This window comes from Gobio gobio (genome assembly GCF_949357685.1).
Source record: "Gobio gobio genome assembly, chromosome: 1".
Taxonomy (NCBI): Eukaryota; Metazoa; Chordata; class Actinopteri; order Cypriniformes; family Gobionidae; genus Gobio; species Gobio gobio.
Window position 1 is genome coordinate 32,554,018 of NC_137097.1, and position 19,865 is coordinate 32,573,882.

The 19,865-nt window shown below is 37.8% G+C and overlaps 1 protein-coding gene across 1 annotated transcript in view; it reads left to right on the plus strand.

The window, feature by feature from the left end:
* The window catches only part of mosmoa (modulator of smoothened a), a 51,509-nt gene that overhangs the window by 22,033 nt on the left and 9,611 nt on the right, over positions 1–19,865 (plus strand). Inside the window, exon 2 of the mRNA XM_079822232.1 lies at positions 13,849–14,061. Within this exon, the coding sequence (XP_079678358.1) occupies positions 13,849–14,061 (213 nt within the window). The remainder of the gene's footprint in view (positions 1–13,848; positions 14,062–19,865) is intronic.

The window sequence follows — 19,865 nt, forward strand, 5'->3', positions numbered from 1 at the left end:
TGCCAGAAGCGCACATTAATCAAACTCAATCAATCAAACTGGTATTTGCCATAAAAAGAGAACACATTCCTATTCGGTTGCACCTGCTTCAATTTATTTGCGATCACAGGAATGCGCAAAGCAAACTCCATTAAGGCTTTTAAGTCCAAAGGCTTACACATTTAGAAAAATGTTGATCAAATATATGTTTACGTCACATTTCTGAGCGTTTCTATTAATTTCCCATGAAATTGTGATGATTGCGATCTGAGGATGTTTGGGTGATCCCTCCCATCTCACTAATACTGCTATCCTTGAGTTTTGAACTGAAAATGGTTTTAAATGTCTTAAATGATTAGTTCACTTCAAAATGAAAATTTCCTGATAGTTTACTCACCCCCAGCTCATTCAAGATGTTCATGTCTTTCATTCTTCAGTCGAAAATAAATTAAGTTGAGGAAAACATTCCAGGATTTTTCTCCACATAATGGACTTCAATGGCAACCAACGGATTGAAGGTCCAAATCAATGCAGTTTCAAAGGAAGGGTTTCAGAGGCTCTGCACGATCTCAGCCGAGGAATGGGGTCTTATCTAGCCAAACTATCGGTCATTAATAAAAAAAAAAATGTATATACATTTTAACCTCAAATGCGTGACTTCTGTGTTGTGCTTGTTCACGACGTCATCACATCGGAAAGGTCACGTAGGTGGAAGTACTGACCCAGTGCCATATGTCGTGAAGAAGAACTGCACAGAAGTCGCGCATTTGAAAATGTTTTAATATGACAGATTGTTTGCCTAGATAAGACACTATTCTCTTACTTTGAAACTGCATTGATTTGGACCTTCAATCCATTGGTTGCCATTGAAGTCCATTATGTGGAGAAAAATCCTGGAATGTGTTCCTCAACTTAATTTATTTTCCACTGAAGAAAGACGTGTACATCTTGGATCGTTAAATGTTTGTTAGCTAGTAGCCTAGTATAATAACATGGGAAATGAGCGGCAGTGTTGACCGTCTCCTGTCAACCTTTCTCCTTTTGTTCATGAACACTCCTCAAGCCCCAGTTGGTCCACTTTGGACCAAGGTATTCGACGAGCCAAAAACACCTGGCCATTGGCCCCAAGGAAGCCCCAACGAGGCCCAATTAAGCCCCGGAAGTGACCGTGGAAACGCAACATGCACTAGCACACTAGAGGAGGCTTCAGTTTGACCATATTATCTTATTCTCATACTATATTATTTGGTTACATCAGCTGTTGAGCCCATTCAAGTTTTGCTATGATAAAATCTTATGGTTCCAGCAGAACATTATCCTTGTGTTTACTGTGGGTTCATCGCGGGCACAGGATGTGTGTGCGTCTGAGAGAATTTGATGCATTAAAAAAGAACAAGCCTGCAGCGGCGTATACGGCCTCCGCTTTCCACCCACTAGGGTTCAGAGGCTGTTTGACTCATCTCCATAACGCTCCATGTCTCCAGAGCTGCTCAGCCTGGACTAATGAGAGAACAGCCAAGCTCGGGAAGCATTTCCTGTTGTTTCATGCACAGGCTGCGAACAGGAGAGTGGTCCAGAGTATCTGAACGTGTCAAGCTGCTGTTGAAATGGACTCTCCCAAAGATTACTGGTGTTTACCGCTTTATCTGCCAATGAAATGCAAACAGTGCCCACTCGTTGTGAGAAAAACCATGGCGTGTGTCGCTTTTTGAGTATTTTTCACTTAAGTAAACAATGCTTCAGAAAAGACAACGGTTAGCAATAAAATGAAGAACAAATATGCAATAGAACACAGAGTGCTTGAAGTTTTTCAGTATGTAACTGTTGAGTGTCTATTACAGCTACTAAAGTTAGCCAGACGAGAGTATTGAGCTTTTTTTTTCTCAATACTGCTTAGGGCTGCGCAATATATCAAAATGATCGAAATATCGCCAATGTACATATCGCAATATGCATATCGCAAGGGTGCGCAATATCTGAATTATTTTAATATACTTCAACATTGTGAAAAGTGTACGTTTTAGGTCGACGCATATAGCAGAGAATAGACTGGGCACACGACTGTTACTTATGTGACTTGCTTTACATCAAAAAGAGTTATTAAACGCAATAACTTGCAAAAAACAACTCCTTGCTTGCAGTCTCGCACTGTCTGCTGTCTGACACACACACCGAAATGTGCGCACAAGCCGTTCTTTTTTTCGTGTCGTGTTACACACTCGAACTTTCAAATACACACACAGTTGTGTCAAAATGGCTGTCTTGATGAGTATTCATGTAAGCACAGTCGGTTATGCTTTAAGTGAAAGATATCAGTTGGGGAAAGAAATAGATTTAACACACTTAAAGCAATATCGAATATCGCATTATTTAACAAGGATATCGCATAGCGCATTTTTCTTCAATATCGCACAGCCCTGTGCTGTTTGATTTTTAATGACGTTACAGACAGCGGCCATCTATTGCCTTTGCTATTCCTCTACACTCCAAGACCTTTAAGTGCACTTGATAATTTGTATCGATGAGTTGAGCATTCACTATTATGCATGACGCATTCAAGTCGGAAACATAACAGGGAACAAAGCAAAATAATTATATTGTGAACAACTAGTTTAGTAATTAATGTTAAACTATTTCTGACAAACTTGCTGCTCGCTGATCTCCAGACTGCGACCAAATGGTGGCGCTTTGCGACTTTTTTTCCTGCTAGTGCGGCTAAATTTTGTTAGGTCGCACTGGTGGCTCCACCACTTCAAAGCTCTAAATATGATCTTATGTAATTTATTTTTAATGCAATGATTTGTAAAACTAAAAGTTTAAAGGTGTAGAAAAAATGAACACTTTTTGGCAATCAAGCACTTTTATTTAAAAAAAAAAGGCATGCAATTATCACTATAACCAGTGGATGGCAGCAGATGAGCACCTATTGGAATTATTAGCCATTTCCACTCCTTTAATATATGGAAAAATAGGAAAAGTTACAGTCTCATGAAAAACAACTTTTCTTAAAATTGGGATTGAATTACACAAAGCAAGTGCACAAATTAAAGAGCGCTCCTTTTATAATCACTGAAGCTGTCGGTCAGTTCAGTTGATACTATAGAAGAACGATGGTACATTTAATAAGAGTAGAATATTAAATTTTCCCTATAAAAATGTGTTTTTTGTACATAACTGTAGCTAATTTGATATGCATATCGATTCAATCTCAGTGCTTCACTGTTACATTTCCAATAAACAAATATGTTGTAATATTAGTAACTTCATGGCACCGGTGCCACTGCTCTCAAATGTTAGTCTACAGCCTTGTATATAGATTATCGCTGTATTGACTATATTATAGATAAGTGTTTACACCATGTTTTGAAATTGATGCTTGGCTCTTGTAGAATTACGAGTTTGCCACTTGTAAATATGACTTTCCTTGGTCATTTATATTCCCATTTCCGATTAATTTGAAGGCCACAAAATGCACAGATCTATCTTTACGTTTCATAACTGACTGTTTGCACAGACAAGGCTTTTGACCAAGAAGTGCATTCGGCTAGTCACATTCAATAGCCCATGAGCATAAGTATAAATTTGACATTTCTGATTTTACTGGAACATTCCTTTAAAATGTTAAAATGTAAGTTCTGGATTTGCTAGATATTCATGACCACATTTACTGAATTTGATTGCAGATAAATGTGTTATGTGTGTCGAGAAGGACACCTGGTCTGTGATGATCACAAACAGAAGTTTCGGTCAATAACACAATCTGCTGAATAGTATATCTCTAGTTTCCAGCGAGGAGTTTGGCAGAGCTCCAGCTCTCTGACTTGTTCCAGGTTTATTTATCCAGATGTGTTGTTCTAAACGACGTTCTTCTTGTGTGTGCTTGTGTGTTTGGGAAAAGGACACAGTGGGATTGTGCCCTATGAATGTATAAACTGCAGTTGTGGGTGCGATTCTGAGTTGTCTGTCTTTTTAGTGTACCATAGCGTGCCAGCTGGTTGTAATGATGGAATTAGACATTGAAGTTGTGAATCAGCGGGGGATTGGTGGGTGCTGGGGGAAATGTTTACCGGATGCAGACACTAGTCTTTATCAAGCTCTTTAAAGGCTTTCTTCCCACCAAGACAAAATGCTTCTTTCCCATCATCAAACTCGGCTTAAACTCGAAGGTCTGTTTTACATTTAAAATGTGAAATCTTCTAGATCTTGTAATGCAGATTAACGTTCTTTCTTTTTTGTTGTTTGCCTGAAGCAAAATGAGTACATCTGTTTTCTAGGGTTGGGTACCGTTCACATTTTTACCGGTACCCAATGGTATCTTTTTTCGGTACTTTAGGGATGACCTCAATATAACTGTAAGGAACCTGTAAGTTGTTTATAGAAGTGTTATTGACATTATGCCAGAGCTGCCCTGGTCGCTGTCTGACATTGTCTGTGATGTTTGTTTGTATACTGTAATATTTACTAGTAAATAGTAGGCTACTATGTACTTAATTTAATTAATAAAAACAACCATATTATTAATATTTTTTCTTTTTAATTTCATTTCTATGAAAAGATAATTTGGCCAATCTCACAAACTGATAGCAATTTAATGAAGCAACACTGTAAAAAGTGGCCGCCGCCGTGCATGTGAACCAGTGTTGGGCACGTTACTTTAAAAAAGTAATTAGTTATAGTTACTAGTTACTTCTTACAAATAGTAACTGAGTTACATCATTATAAAAGTAACTAATTACCAGGGAAAGTAATTACTGCGTTACTTTTAAAAAAATTTTTTTTCAAATGTTCAATTATGTAAAATACTTGGATGCCTGCAATATTAGATATGTTAAATGAATGAATTGGACACTAAATAGAATAAATTATTATTATAAAACATTGTACATTAATGTACACTATTGTAATGTTGCTGTGGGACAATGTGAGAGGCACCTATCAAATTCAATGCATTATTGTAAATATTATCAGTAGGCCTACTATAGTGTAAATATTGTGTAAATATTATCCGTACTATACTTTCCTGTGGTAGTGGAGCTCACGTTATCACCTGGGTTTTTAGCCACTGATTTTGTGGCATATGATGATGTGAGGCGCTTCAGAATCACTTGCCACCGGCGTGGAGAGACTCTTTCTTCCTGGGCATAAGTTGCATGTTACATAAATATTCTTACCTTTCACCTCAACGAGGGAAAAGTAGCGCTTATACTTCCAGTTTGCGAAAGCTACCTTTTGAAGTCGTTGGACCGTGTGTGTGTGTGTGTGTGTGTGTGTGTGTGTGTGTGTGTGTGTGTGTGTGTGTGTGTGTGTGTGTGTGTGTGTGTGTGTGTGTGTGTGTGTGTGTGTGTGTGTGTGTGTGTGTGTGTGTGTGTGTGTGTGTGTGTGTGTGTGTGTGTGTGTGTGTGTGTGTGTGTGTGTGTGTGTGTGTGTGTGTGTGTGTGTGTGTGTGTGTGTGTGTGTGTGTGTGTGTGTGTGTGTGTGTGTGTGTGTGTGTGTGTGTGTGTGTGTGTGTGTGTGTGTGTGTGTGTGTGTGTGTGTGTGTGTGCCATAGACCGTGAAAAAAAAAAATAGGTGTGAACTGAACTCAACCTATCAACCTAATCTCCCACCCACCAATCATCATCAGTGATGTGTAGCACCGGCCGCACCCACCCCAACACGCATGGCTGGTGCGTGCACACACACACATGTTGCAGGTCCGACTGACAGAGAGCCTGTTCGGATGAAAAGCGCTTCAGTGAGCTCAATTATAGGAACGCGACTAACGCCGCATTTTTTCCTCAATAACGCTAACGGTGTTGTAACGGGAGAAACAGTAATTCGTTTGATTACTCGTTACTGAAAAAAATTATTCCGTTTATCTGTAACGCCGTTATTCCCATCACTGATGTGAACAGTATACAGATGAGGCTTTTGCGCCATGTTCTGCTTTGCAAAACATTAGTTAACCATAGTAAGTCGTACGTCTTTATTTAGAGCTCGATTCAGACGGGACCACACACAACATAACATGATGTGTAGATCTTGAGAAAATCCTCATGGATTGACATATGTTGCTTGGTTATAGCTATAGGACTTCCATGATCCAATCGCGTCACAATCATGACTGTGCTTTCCAATTTGAAAGTTTAACCAATGGAAACTGGATCTCTGGTATGGTGGGTAGGGACAATGTGTCGAAACCAATCGAACACTGTTTTACAGCTGGAGCACGCTTGGATTAGATCGATTGCCCAGATTGACAGGTCTTGATTTACCATTTGCCATTGACAGTGTTTACCCTGTTAACTACGGTACACAAAGCAGTGTAGCACAACATTCTGTTTCAAACCTGCTTGTCATGGAGATTTACAACATTTACATGTTTTCAATCAGATTGTATGTACTATTGCGTTTATACCAAATACAAGAGTACAGAGACGAGAGCCGGTTCCAGATTGTTTCTCTGATATTCAATGTCAATTAGCAGAACGGTCTGTTTGGGAGTGCCAGGAAGTTTCCGAATGCAATCTTTAAAAGTTAACAGTAGGCTTGCTTTAAGCTCGGAACACTCTGCAATCCGAACATATGTTCCCACACAAACATATTAAATAATGTATGAATTAAGTATTCAGTCCATTTTATCACGAAATTCAAACATTAAATGCCGTTTTGACGCTCTTTAAATGTGGCTTGACTGATCATAGTTCAAGTGGCCGCGATCATCTGTGAACGCGATCGATCATCTCTTCCTAAACAATAAACATGAATGAACATCTGAAGGTATGTTGAGGATACATTACAACCTGCTGTCACGTATCATATGTGGTGTTATCGCTCAATCTGTGTTTCAACGGCGGAAAGACCTCAATATAACTGCTTGTTATACACAAAAAATACACTAAATTTTTCAACTAAACATCTATATAAATCTAATTAATAAACTAAATTAACCATTTAAACTAAATTACTGATCTAATTATTGATCTAAAGCCCACACTGTCACTGTATGATAATTGAAATGAACTGATGACATCCGCGTTTTTTCCAGAATGGCTATACAGCTGAATAAATTTATGCTGCATTATTTTCCTGTTTAACACTGTAAAGCTGCTTTGAAACAATCTGCATTGTAAAAAACGCTATATAAATAAAGTTGACTTGACTTGACTTGTAAACTAGACAATGTCATGTAGCATCACATTTACCTCAGGCAGTCATTCAGTGCCCACAGAATTTTATTCACTAGAGAAATCAACTCTTTCACTAAATACATGCACTATATTAGCCTACATATTCATTATATTCTACTGAACCTGTTAGTGATGTACATCTTGATTATTTCATGTCATGAAAATGACACACTGTGTATAAATGATATTTCAACAACGAAAACAGTAGAAAAAAAACTGTATTATAATTAGATTTAGAAGTTATTGCAAAAACTGCCTTATGTGAAATTTACATGTTTACATACTGTTATTTGAGTGTTGATTATTATACTTAAAAATAAATAGCAACTGCATTTAGGCTAATAGTTTGGGCTCTGTTGTTAACCTTTAATATTAATGTGCAAGTAAGGGCTCCCTATATAGTTTACAGCAATATTTTCAATAAACTTGTAGTTATAATTTAATTAATTTAAGGACAGACACTTTTTTTTTTCTTTTTCAGTAAACCACTGTTTTAAAAAAATAAATAAAAAGCAATTTTGTAAAACTGCTGTACCGAACCGTGACTTCAAAACCGAGGTACGTATTGAACCGTCAGTTTTGTGTACCGTTACACCCCTATTGGTTGGCCAGTGTTTTTTCTCAGTGGGATGGAAAGGAGATCTGCACACTGTAAAAAGAAATGTACTGCATTGATTGCATGCAAATGTTTGTTTCGGACGCATTAACAGCTGTTCATTTAAATGTTTAGTGCACCAAAAGTTTTGCACTGAATATTCATCTTAAGCCCAATTTATGCTACGTTGCCGGTCCGACTCAGAGGTGTGAACAGGCTTTCAGGGATCACCTCCAACCAAGTTCAACAAACTCAAATCGAAATCTGCGTCTGGAAATTTTGCCATGTGTGTCCTTCACAAGAAAATCCCATTCGCATGGAATCCTATCGAGATGACTTGATTTCGCCCATAGAATTTCACTGCGCACAGGTAAATGTGACCGCAGCTTTAGGGGTTTCCAAGGAGCTTTGGTGCCAGGTCAATAATCAAATACTATGTAGTAGTATGTGCTGACTCTCATTCAACAATATGTGCCATCTGATTAACAGACTGCTTTTGAATACTGTATAAACATTTCTGGTGAAACGACACAATTCTTGATACAGAATCAAAATATCTCAGTAATGGGCTGTAAATGGACCACTTTTGTCAGTGTAGCTGAAATGCTTCAGGCTTCAAAGCGTTGTCTAGCTAGGATTTATCATTTTCCCTGTATATGGAGTAAAGGACAGGATTTCCTTTGTTCTTCCATGTCCAGGATGTTTTCTTGGTGGAGTCTCCACAATCCACTGCCTATTTTCCAGGGAGTAATGTTAATTCTTCCTGTATGTGAACTCTAGTTCAGAGATGCTCTTACAGCTTCTTTAGACCTGCTCTTGGCCTTCACAGACAGTACGACACCAGTCTGAGCATCAGCGCCAGCAAGTTGCAAAAAGTCAAATGCTTTTGTTTTCATTTGGTGGCATGTTTCATGTGTATAATGTTCTCAACCTTCAGCCTAGTATGTACATGTAATGGCGGCTTCAGTAAGATGGGTCGGCAACCTACACTGTAAACCCTAACGCTCAAAATACTTAATTGGTTTGAGTTAGGAAAAACTTAAATTAAACAAATTAGTTCAGTTAAAGGGGTCATGAACTGTTGTTTTATTTTTTTATGATGTTTCCTGGGGTGCACTTATAATGTTAGAATGCCTTTTACATCAAAAATGGTCATAATTTATAAATAAAAAGCTCTGTTTTAAGGGGCGTGTCTGCTGTGAGACTGGGTGGAGCAGGTGCAATGATTTTACGCAGCGCCTGAAAATAGGCTAACTTCCGTCAACAACCAACGTAACAACCTGCTTGCACGGAGAGCGTGCTGGGGACTATTTTCAGACACTGCGTAATATCACTGCGCCTGCTGAACCCATGGTACGAAAGCAAAGTTCCTTGATCATTACGCAGGAATGAGAGTATAGTTCCTAGCCATATCTAGAAAATCACAACTTTTCAATTTTGACTTGTCGGCGTCACTGGTCTGATTTACCAACACGCAGACAAAGAACATTTGACTATATGAATCATTACATTTCAGATCAGGCATTGAATGAACACAGTTACTTACATGTTGCATTACTGTTGAGCCCAGGCACTGCACAATATTTTGTAATCCTCAAAGGCATGTTTAGTAGCTCGATCTGGTTTAACACTAGGCCTATGTTACATGTGCGAATCGGTGGGTGGGGCTAAACAGGCAGAGATGGAGTAGGCGTTGATCTTCTTCTGCAGAGGCGGTGCTTGCCTCCCTATGAGGTCATAGATCCCCACTTTGAAAAACCTGTCGTTTGCTGGGACTGGTGCCAATAAAAGCTTTTATTCGACTAACAAGGAAGTTTCCAGTTCTGAAACTTACAGGATATTCTTATAGTATGATGACCTCTTACCTGCCAAAAGCTCAAGGAAAATTAGATTTCTCAGTTAGTGTCTCAGTTTATTAGTTACATTAATGCAGTCCCTAAATTTGAAAATGAACTTACCCGTTCCATCAAACTCGTGCTCATCAGTCACACACAATTAAATTTTGTTGAATTTGTATTTTCTGCCATTTGTGGTGTTATAAACCTAAACATGTACTTCAACACAAATGATTTAACACTGAATTAACACTGTTCAAGCATGAATAACATACCATACGTGTTAAGACCGGCTCACACTGCAACAAAACACAACAATCGTGTGCCTTTACTTGTAGCTGTGCTCCTTTGAGAGAAGGCAATTGAAAAGGGGGAAGTCCTTTTTGGTCCACATTCATACACAAGAAACTTTATTAACTGTATTTTTTTAACTTAATTTTGGTAAAGCAATTAATGCATTCAACTCGTTTATGTATTCTATAAATGCTTGTACAGTAGAGCAGTGCCTATGATATTTACACGTTTAAGATTGCCCATTGCCCATTTTTTTGGTTCATTTAGTTTTTTGCTGTCTTAGAAATATGTAATCTGCTGCAGAAGTCTACCACCGTCTGGTGTCTTTTTATATATCCCATGTGTACATGCATTCTGCTTTTTCCTCACTACCCAAAATGTTACAGATTCACAGCCCTGTTATTTCTGCTCCACCAATGCCGTCGCACTTGCACACCTTCATTTCGATGAGTTGACAGTAACGCTTACCTCAGCGCCAGACTCGACAAACACCAATGGACCCCTTTCACAGACTGTGATTAGGGAGGGTACATTTGACTCTCTTTTTTCCCCTCCTTCTCTCTCTTCTGACTCTGTAATCGATCCTTCAATAGATTGTTTTTCTTCTTTTAGAAAGTCATGGGGAAGCAAATGGGAACGCAAGAGTCATGTTTGCTGTAGCCTCCCATTCAACACTATAGGGTCATTCCGAATGAAGAAAGCAAAACAATTGAATATTTTGACAAGATACATTTCTAGTTTCAACATTATTTATTCTTCAGACATTCTTCTTTAAACACAATAAGTATCAGCTGTTTAAAAAGTTACCCACATTTGGTTTTCGACCATTGAAAATGGGTAAAATTCAACGATTTAGACATGTCACATTGGGATCCCCATATCTATGGGATTGAACCATAAAGGACCTTAAAAATTATTACAAAAGAAATTTATTAAGAATGAGAATCTTAAAGGATATTGAGATCTCTTTAATACTTTTAGAGTTACAGGCATGCCAACTTTGGGGAAAGAACATTTATGGCACTTGGGTACATTCTATGTAATTGGGTTGATTTTTGGATCAAAATCAGTTTTCCATGACCGTACATTCATGACATTTAATATTTTGGCTTTCATCGCTGTTTGTTTTTCTTCATAAGAAAATATTAACAATAAAAAATTTGAGGCGGGGAAGTTTCTGAAATTTGGTTGATTTGACACCCTATAGAAGTTTACCCACTGAGAACCCCGGAAATGTAAAAAAAGTCCATCGAATAACGGGCTTAACACACTGATTCACCAAAACCCAACAGCAGTTGTAGGTGTTGGGTCAGTCTGTCTTGGCCTTTAGCTAGGATGCTCCATGGTAGATCGGTCTTTGGCAATGAATTGCCCCAACAGTCATTGAACATGTTAACATAGGTTATATCAAAAAGGTATCACATATCTACATACTCAAATGGAATCAGGGCTCTAGACTCATTCTTCTCACTGGTTGCTAACTTTCTCAGTTGGTCACACCTAATATATTAAAACAAATATTAATTACAATGACCTTGCATGTTGATGAATCGTTCTATTGATTCCTATATGCTGGTTTTGCATTGATGTAAACATTGACGTGACCTAAAAGCTTGATATTTGCTAAATATTTTAATCTGATCATTTGCTTCCAACAAGCATACATTACTAAAATATTATCACAACATGTATAATGAAAGTATTATTGCCATGGGTGTTATTTTATTAAAGTAATTTCCATGACAACGCGTCATGCCCTTAATGTGACACACCGCAGCCACAACAGCGCTGGATGGCAGATGTATCGCTTTTATTTCCTTTATTATTCCAAATATTCACAAACTTGCTGGCTATGTCATCAACTACCTGATATTCTGATTCTCAAATACATGCGAGTGAACGTGTTTTGTTGTTGAAAAATATAATAATCATGTTAGGTGAGCTATAATGCGTGATGGGCGTCGCCATGTTAGTCTGGCGAATTGGATCTGTCGGATTTACATCACGTCAATTCATCCACTTCTCCTGAAATACATGAAAGTGACCGGTAAAGTGGGAGAAGAATAGAGTAAACGTTATAGTTACTTACACAATGTGTATCGGATATGAATACATAACGTCATCAATGGATGGTTATTGCCACTTCCATAGACATCACTGTGTATTTTACGAACTATAAATGTATTGTTTTGCTATGGTGTGTCTCTGACTCCGGCTCAGCGCCAGCCAAAGCACGAAAGCATCGTGCACTCACACCAATGTGACCGTGTGAAATGTTAACTTGCACATTATCAAAAAATTATGGCATTACTAGAGCCCTGGGAATGGCATGCATAAATATAGGTAGGCATGAAAATAAAAAAATTGTCCATGTTTGGATAATGATTATTTGTATAGTGGATTATTTATAATGTGTGGTCTTAACTGGATTGTGTGACTGAGCCCTACAGGTTAACATACAGTCTCTGGTTAATCTGTTTGGGTGGCTGTGTGTGATCTGGCTGTAAAGCTGTCATAAGGGTTTAGCTGGCTGTGAAGACAGACCTTGAGTGTAATGTAGGGTTGTGTAGTATACCATCATACATCGTGGTACCAGAATTTTTACAGTACAGGCGTATAATATCACAGGGCTCGACATTAATGCTTGTCTGGGACAAGTGGATTTTAGGAAGGGGCAAGTGAAAGAGAATTTTACTCAACCGACCGGACAAGTAGCCTCACTAAAATGTCAATAACAAAAAATAACTAGGGAGTCACCAAAACGCCAGAATAATTCTGCATTTATTTAGTGTAAGTGGTGATTGATAGTGGATAATAATATAATATGTAATGTACTGACGGTAACAAGGTTGTGCTGTTGAGACTCGCAGCCGCATGAGAACTGGCAACAAATGAGCGCAGCTCAGAGAAATGTGGAGTTTTTATGTTTAACATACGGTACAGTTAAGCAACATCACACAACCAAGAATGCTGAATACCATCACGATTGAAAATGTGATAGTTTGTATAAATAACTCAATGGCTGAATCTGAAATCGCCCCCTAAACTCAATCACTATTCCCTACGTTATCCACTAATATAGTTCACTTGAAGGAGTGAATGAAAACAAGTCCTGAATTCGGACAGCCGCTGCTGAGCGTACATCAATTGTACACTCGTTATTGCGGTGCAACGTAGGATTGAATGAGTGCACTCAATAACGTCCACTATGGTTTCTCACGCCACTACAAATGGCTGTCCCCTCATATAATGCCCTATTTGAGGGTATAGGGGGCGATTTCAGATTCAGCCAATGACTCGCTCATTAAGACGGTCACCTGCCGCCACCGACTGCTGGTTTAGTTTCGTGTTTAAACGTTTCATTCTTTCAAACATTTCTTATTTGTATATTCAAAAAATATTCAAAGTAATCTCATTACATTTTTTTAATGCAGTTGTACATTTTCAGTGTAAATTATTTAAATGGATTGGCAATGCTTAATGCTTCAGAATAAATTATATTTACAACACAAAAAAATGAAAGCAAAAAATTCTGGACAAGCGTATTGTTTACTCGGACAAGTGAATGAGTGATTTACTTGTCCGAAGGACAAGCACATGAAAAGGCTTAATGTCAAGCCCTGGTAACATTGTTTTGCATATTTCAGTACCTGCCCCAGACATCAGTGTGCTTGCAGCACTTTTCAGCTGTTCAGGCAGTGAAATTTATTTTAAATCCATGTAAATGTCAGCCTTGAAAATGCTGAGGGTGTACTCGAGTACAGCTGCGTGAGCACAGCCTCAGGGACGTCTGACAGGTGCAGCGTGATTTTCTGCAGAACTCTATTCTCGACGGCTATATTATTTTTGTTTTTTTCTCGTGTGCCATGTTATAGTTTAGTCCCCAGCTAAACACCCTGATAAAGAGCAGATCCTGTGAGTTTTTGTGGGATGAATGTGACTCGCAGGTCATTGAGGTTGTTGTTTGTGATTCCAGGAGCTCTTACCGTGGGGCTGGTGCGTCAATGTCAGACCATTCACGGACGAGACCGAACCTGCATCCCCCCGCGACTCCCCCCGGAGTGGGTCACCACGCTCTTCTTCATCATCATGGGCATCATCTCCCTCACGGTCACCTGTGGCCTGCTGGTGGCTTCGCACTGGCGTCGAGAAGCCACAAAGTACGCAAGGTGGATCGCCTTCACAGGAAGTGAGTGACGTGTCTCATGTTCGAGTCCCTTGCCTTTTTTTGACCCCTCCTCCACAGATGTGCATAGTTTCAGCACACCAGGGATTAGAGCTGGGTGATATAGCAGATATTAGCAATATTATCGTGATAATTGAATCAACAATGTGAAATTACAGAATATTGTTGAAAATGTAAGATTCATGTGTCAAAGGCAGCACCATTTCCTTTTCCCCTCTTTTGCAAAACTAGCTAAGAAGGGATTCTGTTCCAGCAGCTTGTTCCCCATCTGAAAGAGTTTTAGTGCCTGTGTGGGGAACAGTCACACCACACAGCATCTCTTAAACCAGAGACTTGTGCTCTTAGCTAAAAACTTGTGAAACACTTGCATAATTTACCCCAGTTGTACAGTGTAAAATGCATTGTGTAAATTACAGTGCTCTAAAGCTGTCAGAATGTACTTTTTGTACCTATTTTGCACTCTTTTTTCATATTTCATATTCGTTTAATAAAAGTGGTAAAAGAAAAGCGAAATTTTAATGGGGCAAAAGAAAAGCAAATGCAAAAATATCTAAAGAACAGATATCCAGTCTAGAAATTTTGAGAGAGGAGCATTCGAGTGTTCATGCTTGCGTTTGCCGGATTTCAATCATTTAAATCCCCCAAACAGAGCTTTTCTGTTAAAAGAACACCTATTCTATCCAGAGTTTTACTTAAATTTTACAATCTGGTAACCATGTGCATGTGAGCTCTCTCACTCGCTCACGGATGATCGGGAAACGCTAATAAACAAGTAAGCTGCATTACGGCAATCTCCATTTGAGATTTTCTGCTTGTATTACGGTGTCATTTAGTCGGTCTGTGTTCTGTCTCTTGTTCTGTTTGTACGACTTAATCTACCATCAAACCACCTCAGTGATAAACTGTTATAAATCCAAGATCTCTCGACTATTTGCGATTGTGTTTGCCGAAAAACTGCATGTCTGATGATACCAAGTGTCTTTTTTGCTGTTTTTTTTTTTTAACAGAAAAACATTAATGTGAAATTTCAGAGTTTAAATTTTTTTCATTTAGTCGACTATAACTTGACTAAACAAAAACAGGATACGGTTAACTAAATATGATAACTAAAAGCACATTTTACACAGGACTGAGACTAAATAAAAAGATAGCTGACAAAATTAAGACTAATCTCAATAGGAACTTCCTGGTTAAATAAATAAAATAGTTGTGCTTTTAGTCAATCGGTTTGTTTGTGATAACGCAATGAAAAATGCCATATTGTATGTATGTAAGCCAGGTTGTCATGATACCTTAACCAGGCTTACCTTACCTAATAATTTTGTCAGATACCTTAACCAAGTTTAGGGTTTTGTTTAAAATACATTCAACAATATATTGTATAGGCCAAAATTATCCATTTTTCTTTTATGCCCAAAAATCATTAGGATATTAAGTAAAGACCACGTTCCATGAAGATATTTTGTAAATTTGCTAAGGACTTCATTTGGACAACTTTTAAAGGAGATTTTCTCAATATTTAGATTTTTTTGCATAGATTATTTTGGCTACATCTGTTTTACTAAGTTAACTCAAGTTAGGTATGGTTCGGGATGGAACGATTACCGGTGTCACGATAAACCACGATAAAATGTACTGGAGGTTAGTAATATAGTTTACAATTTAATTATCATTAAAACCATGTTTGATTTTCACGATTTTGAAAACTCGCTGTAAATCCTGTCCAGTCAGCGTCAGTCTGACGCAGGCGCAGCGCGGGACGTTGTTTTTGAATGAGAAGAAATGGCAGAAGGCAGTGATTTTTCAGCCTTCTCAAATCTGAGGTCATATTTTGGCTTTTACAAAAGTCCTGAGGGAAACCTAATCGAAGATGGTCACCCTGTTTGCATGCTCTGCAAGAAGAAAGTTGCTGTAATAGGTGAAAACACGTCAAATCTGCAACCGCAAGGCACGTTGACTTTGACCTCAATACTAAAACTACGTCTGGGAAATAATAATGTGAAGCTTGAGCCAAAGACGAACAAACAAATTCATAGAAGACTAGGTGATATTTAAGGGATAATAATGTATATTCATTGTACTCTTATTACACAGATTTTCTTAACCACATGCATAATTACAGGGACATAATGAATTGAGATTGTTTTCAATCTTACCTGTTTATAAATCCATTTTGTACAGTGTACAAAACAATCATCCAGACAAGATGATCACAAGAAGTTATAGTAATAATTAAGTCCACTGATTTCATTTTCAATACAATCAAAAACCGAGACGCAAGTTGGATTTGAATGAAAGGAGAGAGGAAAGGAAGTCCGTTGTGATACGTGGATGTGCACATTTATAATCCGTTGCTATTGACGACGGTTATTATAAGGAAGAATCTTGCTTAAAAAGTGCATAGCTTGATTTATTTGTTGTTTTTGATTTTCAAATATAAAACTTGAAATGTTTTCAGTGTGTGCATCTGTTCTTTTTGAACACTTTCATCTCATTTGAACAAAACCGTGCTAATATTGATAATCGTCGTGATAATTTGGGTCACTATATTCGTGATGTGAAATTTTCATACCCGTTTCATCCCTAGTTATGGTGTACAAACCAAGTACATTAATTATTTTGTTGGGAATGGTCATCACTTCTGAACCCCACAGTATACCTCTTTCTTTTATGCATACAGTGTGACCAACATAAATGCCATCAACAGCACTGTACGAACATTATTAATGTTTTTTCCCAGCTACACATGTTTGTTGGCACATACACTCAGTTTACACATACTCCCAACTAAACATGTGCAAAGACTTTTTTTATCGTTAATAGTAGACCAACATTGAATAAAATACCTTCAAATAATGACACAGGAGTCTCTACACAAAAGAGTGAATCAAAAGCTGAAAAGGTGTATAGACTTTCCTTTGAAAAGATGTAGGGATTATTTCACAGACATAACTGTTTCTCAGCTGGAGCTATACATGCGCTTGACAAAATATTAGTTTTACCCTACCAAATGAGGTGTTGGTTCCCAGCTGCAGGGAATATGTAATGGCGACCAATTTAAAGTCTTGCACACAAGCAAGCAGTCAGTGAGATAGATGATCTCTGTGGTTTGGGGTTGAATGGGGCTGCTGAGGTGTTGTGTGTCTGTCGAGCATGTGCGTAGCATCTGTTGTGTTCGCTCACTGGAGACACTATTAACTTTCTTCTCTCTGTCCCTCAAGCTAGTTTACAAATCCTGTGTGTATCCTATAAAGAAACCCTTCAATTTAAACTTCCTCCCAGGATACAAAGCATTCAAGGTTAAAGTGGGAAATAGCCGTAGTTAACAGTGCTGCAAATTCATCACCTTAATATAACGTCGCCTTAGCTTTTGTTTGGACTGGTTTTTAAGACATTGCTATGTGGTCACTGGGGTGTTGTTGGCAGGGTGTTATACTTTTACTAAGATTTTTAGAAGATTGCTGTGTGGTTGCTAGGGTGTATCTAGGTAGTTGTTTATAGACATTTGAGCTCCAGCAGCATTTGAGTTCCAGAAGTAAAAACTCCCATTCATTTTCTCCATAGAGAAATAATTTTTTTAACAATTACTTATAAAACTTTAAAGGCAGACCTACGGTGAGTTTGGAGGTTATTAATCGATTGAATATGCTTTTGTTGAACATTTATTTAAACTTATTTTTTACAATAGTTTAACAATGAGATCATGGTGAAAAAACATAAATTACCATAAAATAAATAATTACAGCAAATGTTTCCCAAGTTAGTACATTTACAGATTGACCAGTAACTCTGCAAAATGACGGTTTTCTCAACTGAAGCTTAACATATTAAATAGGGCTGTCACGATTCCTCGATTAAATTTGGGAACTCAATTTTTTAAAAATCCTCGATTGCAATTTACCCGTGTCGAGTAACCGGAAAAATACTGTTTGGAGCATTACACTGACGAGAATCCATGAACTGCATTATTAGACCGCTTTCTAAGGCAAATTCCCAAAAGAACATTAGAACTGATGACTTTATTAAAAAAAGTTATTTCTTTTTAAACTATTATTTAAGTTTGTAAATGTAATTTTTTACAGTAGTTTAGGCTGAGAGGGCCCTGAGGGTTTAAATTAATATTTTTTTTTCTCCTTCTTTAGTTCAGTTATGTAATATTTTAAGTGGATTCGGGGGATTGTAGTTCTTTCCCCCAGTAAAGTTCACAGTCTTCAGAGTATTTTCAAATGCATATTTTTGCTTCAAATAAAAGTTTGATGTGGTGGTTCACCTCGTAACTGGTTGGCTTGGTTCATGGCTTATAACACTTTAACAAACCCCTATTTTAAATGCCTTTAGGAAAAATGAAAGGAAAGTATATTACCAGTACCAATGCAATGCCACTGAAAAAGTAGGTCTCTGTGATATTCGAGATATGGCTCAGGTTGCTCCTTCAGTTCAAGTCTATAAAATTTAGATTACCATTTAATCGCCTGCCAGATTAAGAAAACCAAAACCATCTGATCTAGAAAGCAGACAGGAAGTTAGGAGTAATACCTCTCATGAACAAGCCGCATGAGTGAGTGCATTTAAACAAAAGCTATTTTTAATTTGACGCAAAACTTCAGATTAGCTCCTGTTTATGTCCGTCGCCTCCGTTGTGTAATCAAAAGCCCAAAATGTATAATCAGCGCTCTGGTGTGTCACAATAGCCAAGCATGGTGTGATTATGAAATGGTCTTTGGCAGTACATGCAGAGAGATGCTGTTTGAATGTAGAAGTCATTTTGCCGAGAATCGCATACGTAGTGGCATGGTTGCTGTGGTAACAGGAGAGAAATAGTCCCGATTGTCCAGGTTCCGCTTACCGTCTCTGAACCTCGGTGACTCACTTGTGTTTTTCTATCGCAGTGTGTGGGCGGTAGTTACGGCGTTTAAAAGAGCAACATCTCCTTAACTAGAACACCTCCGCAGGCTGGGATCATAACCTCCTCCATCGGGGGTTACATTTGAAGACCGACAGTTTAGCAAAATAGCGCAGGATTGCTACGCCGCAAAACAAATATTTCTTAATGGTGCTAATGGTTGAAAACTCTCCGGATAGGTAATTATTTTCAGTGTGTTGTTTTTTCTCAATGTAGGGAAAACATAAATGGGTAACACTTTATTTTACAGTATCCTTGTTACATGTACTTACCATAGTAATAAAAGTAAATTATTCATAATTACATGCAAAAACCCTCAACCAAACCCTTATCCTATAGGAAGTAGATGTAGTTCATTAATATTACTCAGTACTTAAATATATAATTACACTGTAACAATGACAACGTAACCAAGTTTAACCCATAAATGTAAAAAATTCTGATATTTCTGTCATTTTATTAATTATTTTATGTAAGAAAAACCAACTAATACCACAAAACATGACAAATCATCAGTTCCCACCAAAACATAATGTCACTTCCTGAAAGAAGGAACTGATTTTTGGTATTTTACAGGGATTTTAAAGACTAACAGGAGGCGGCGTGGTATTGAGGACATATTCCTAGCAATGTTTTGTTTGAAACATTTCATTTAGAGAATGAAAAAAGAATAAACGCTCTGAATATTACAAAATTGACAGTTTTTCATGTCGGCAGCACCCATGGACATGGCATTTCTGCTCAATAGCAGTAAAATCTCACCTGTAATCACATACTTGTGATGACCAAGCAAAAAACTAATATGATTTAACTATTAAACTTTTTTTTGTGATTTATTAGTAGGATTGCCCCCTAATAGTCGACTAAACGCTAGTTAACAAGAAGAGGCTTAGTTGACCTGTAA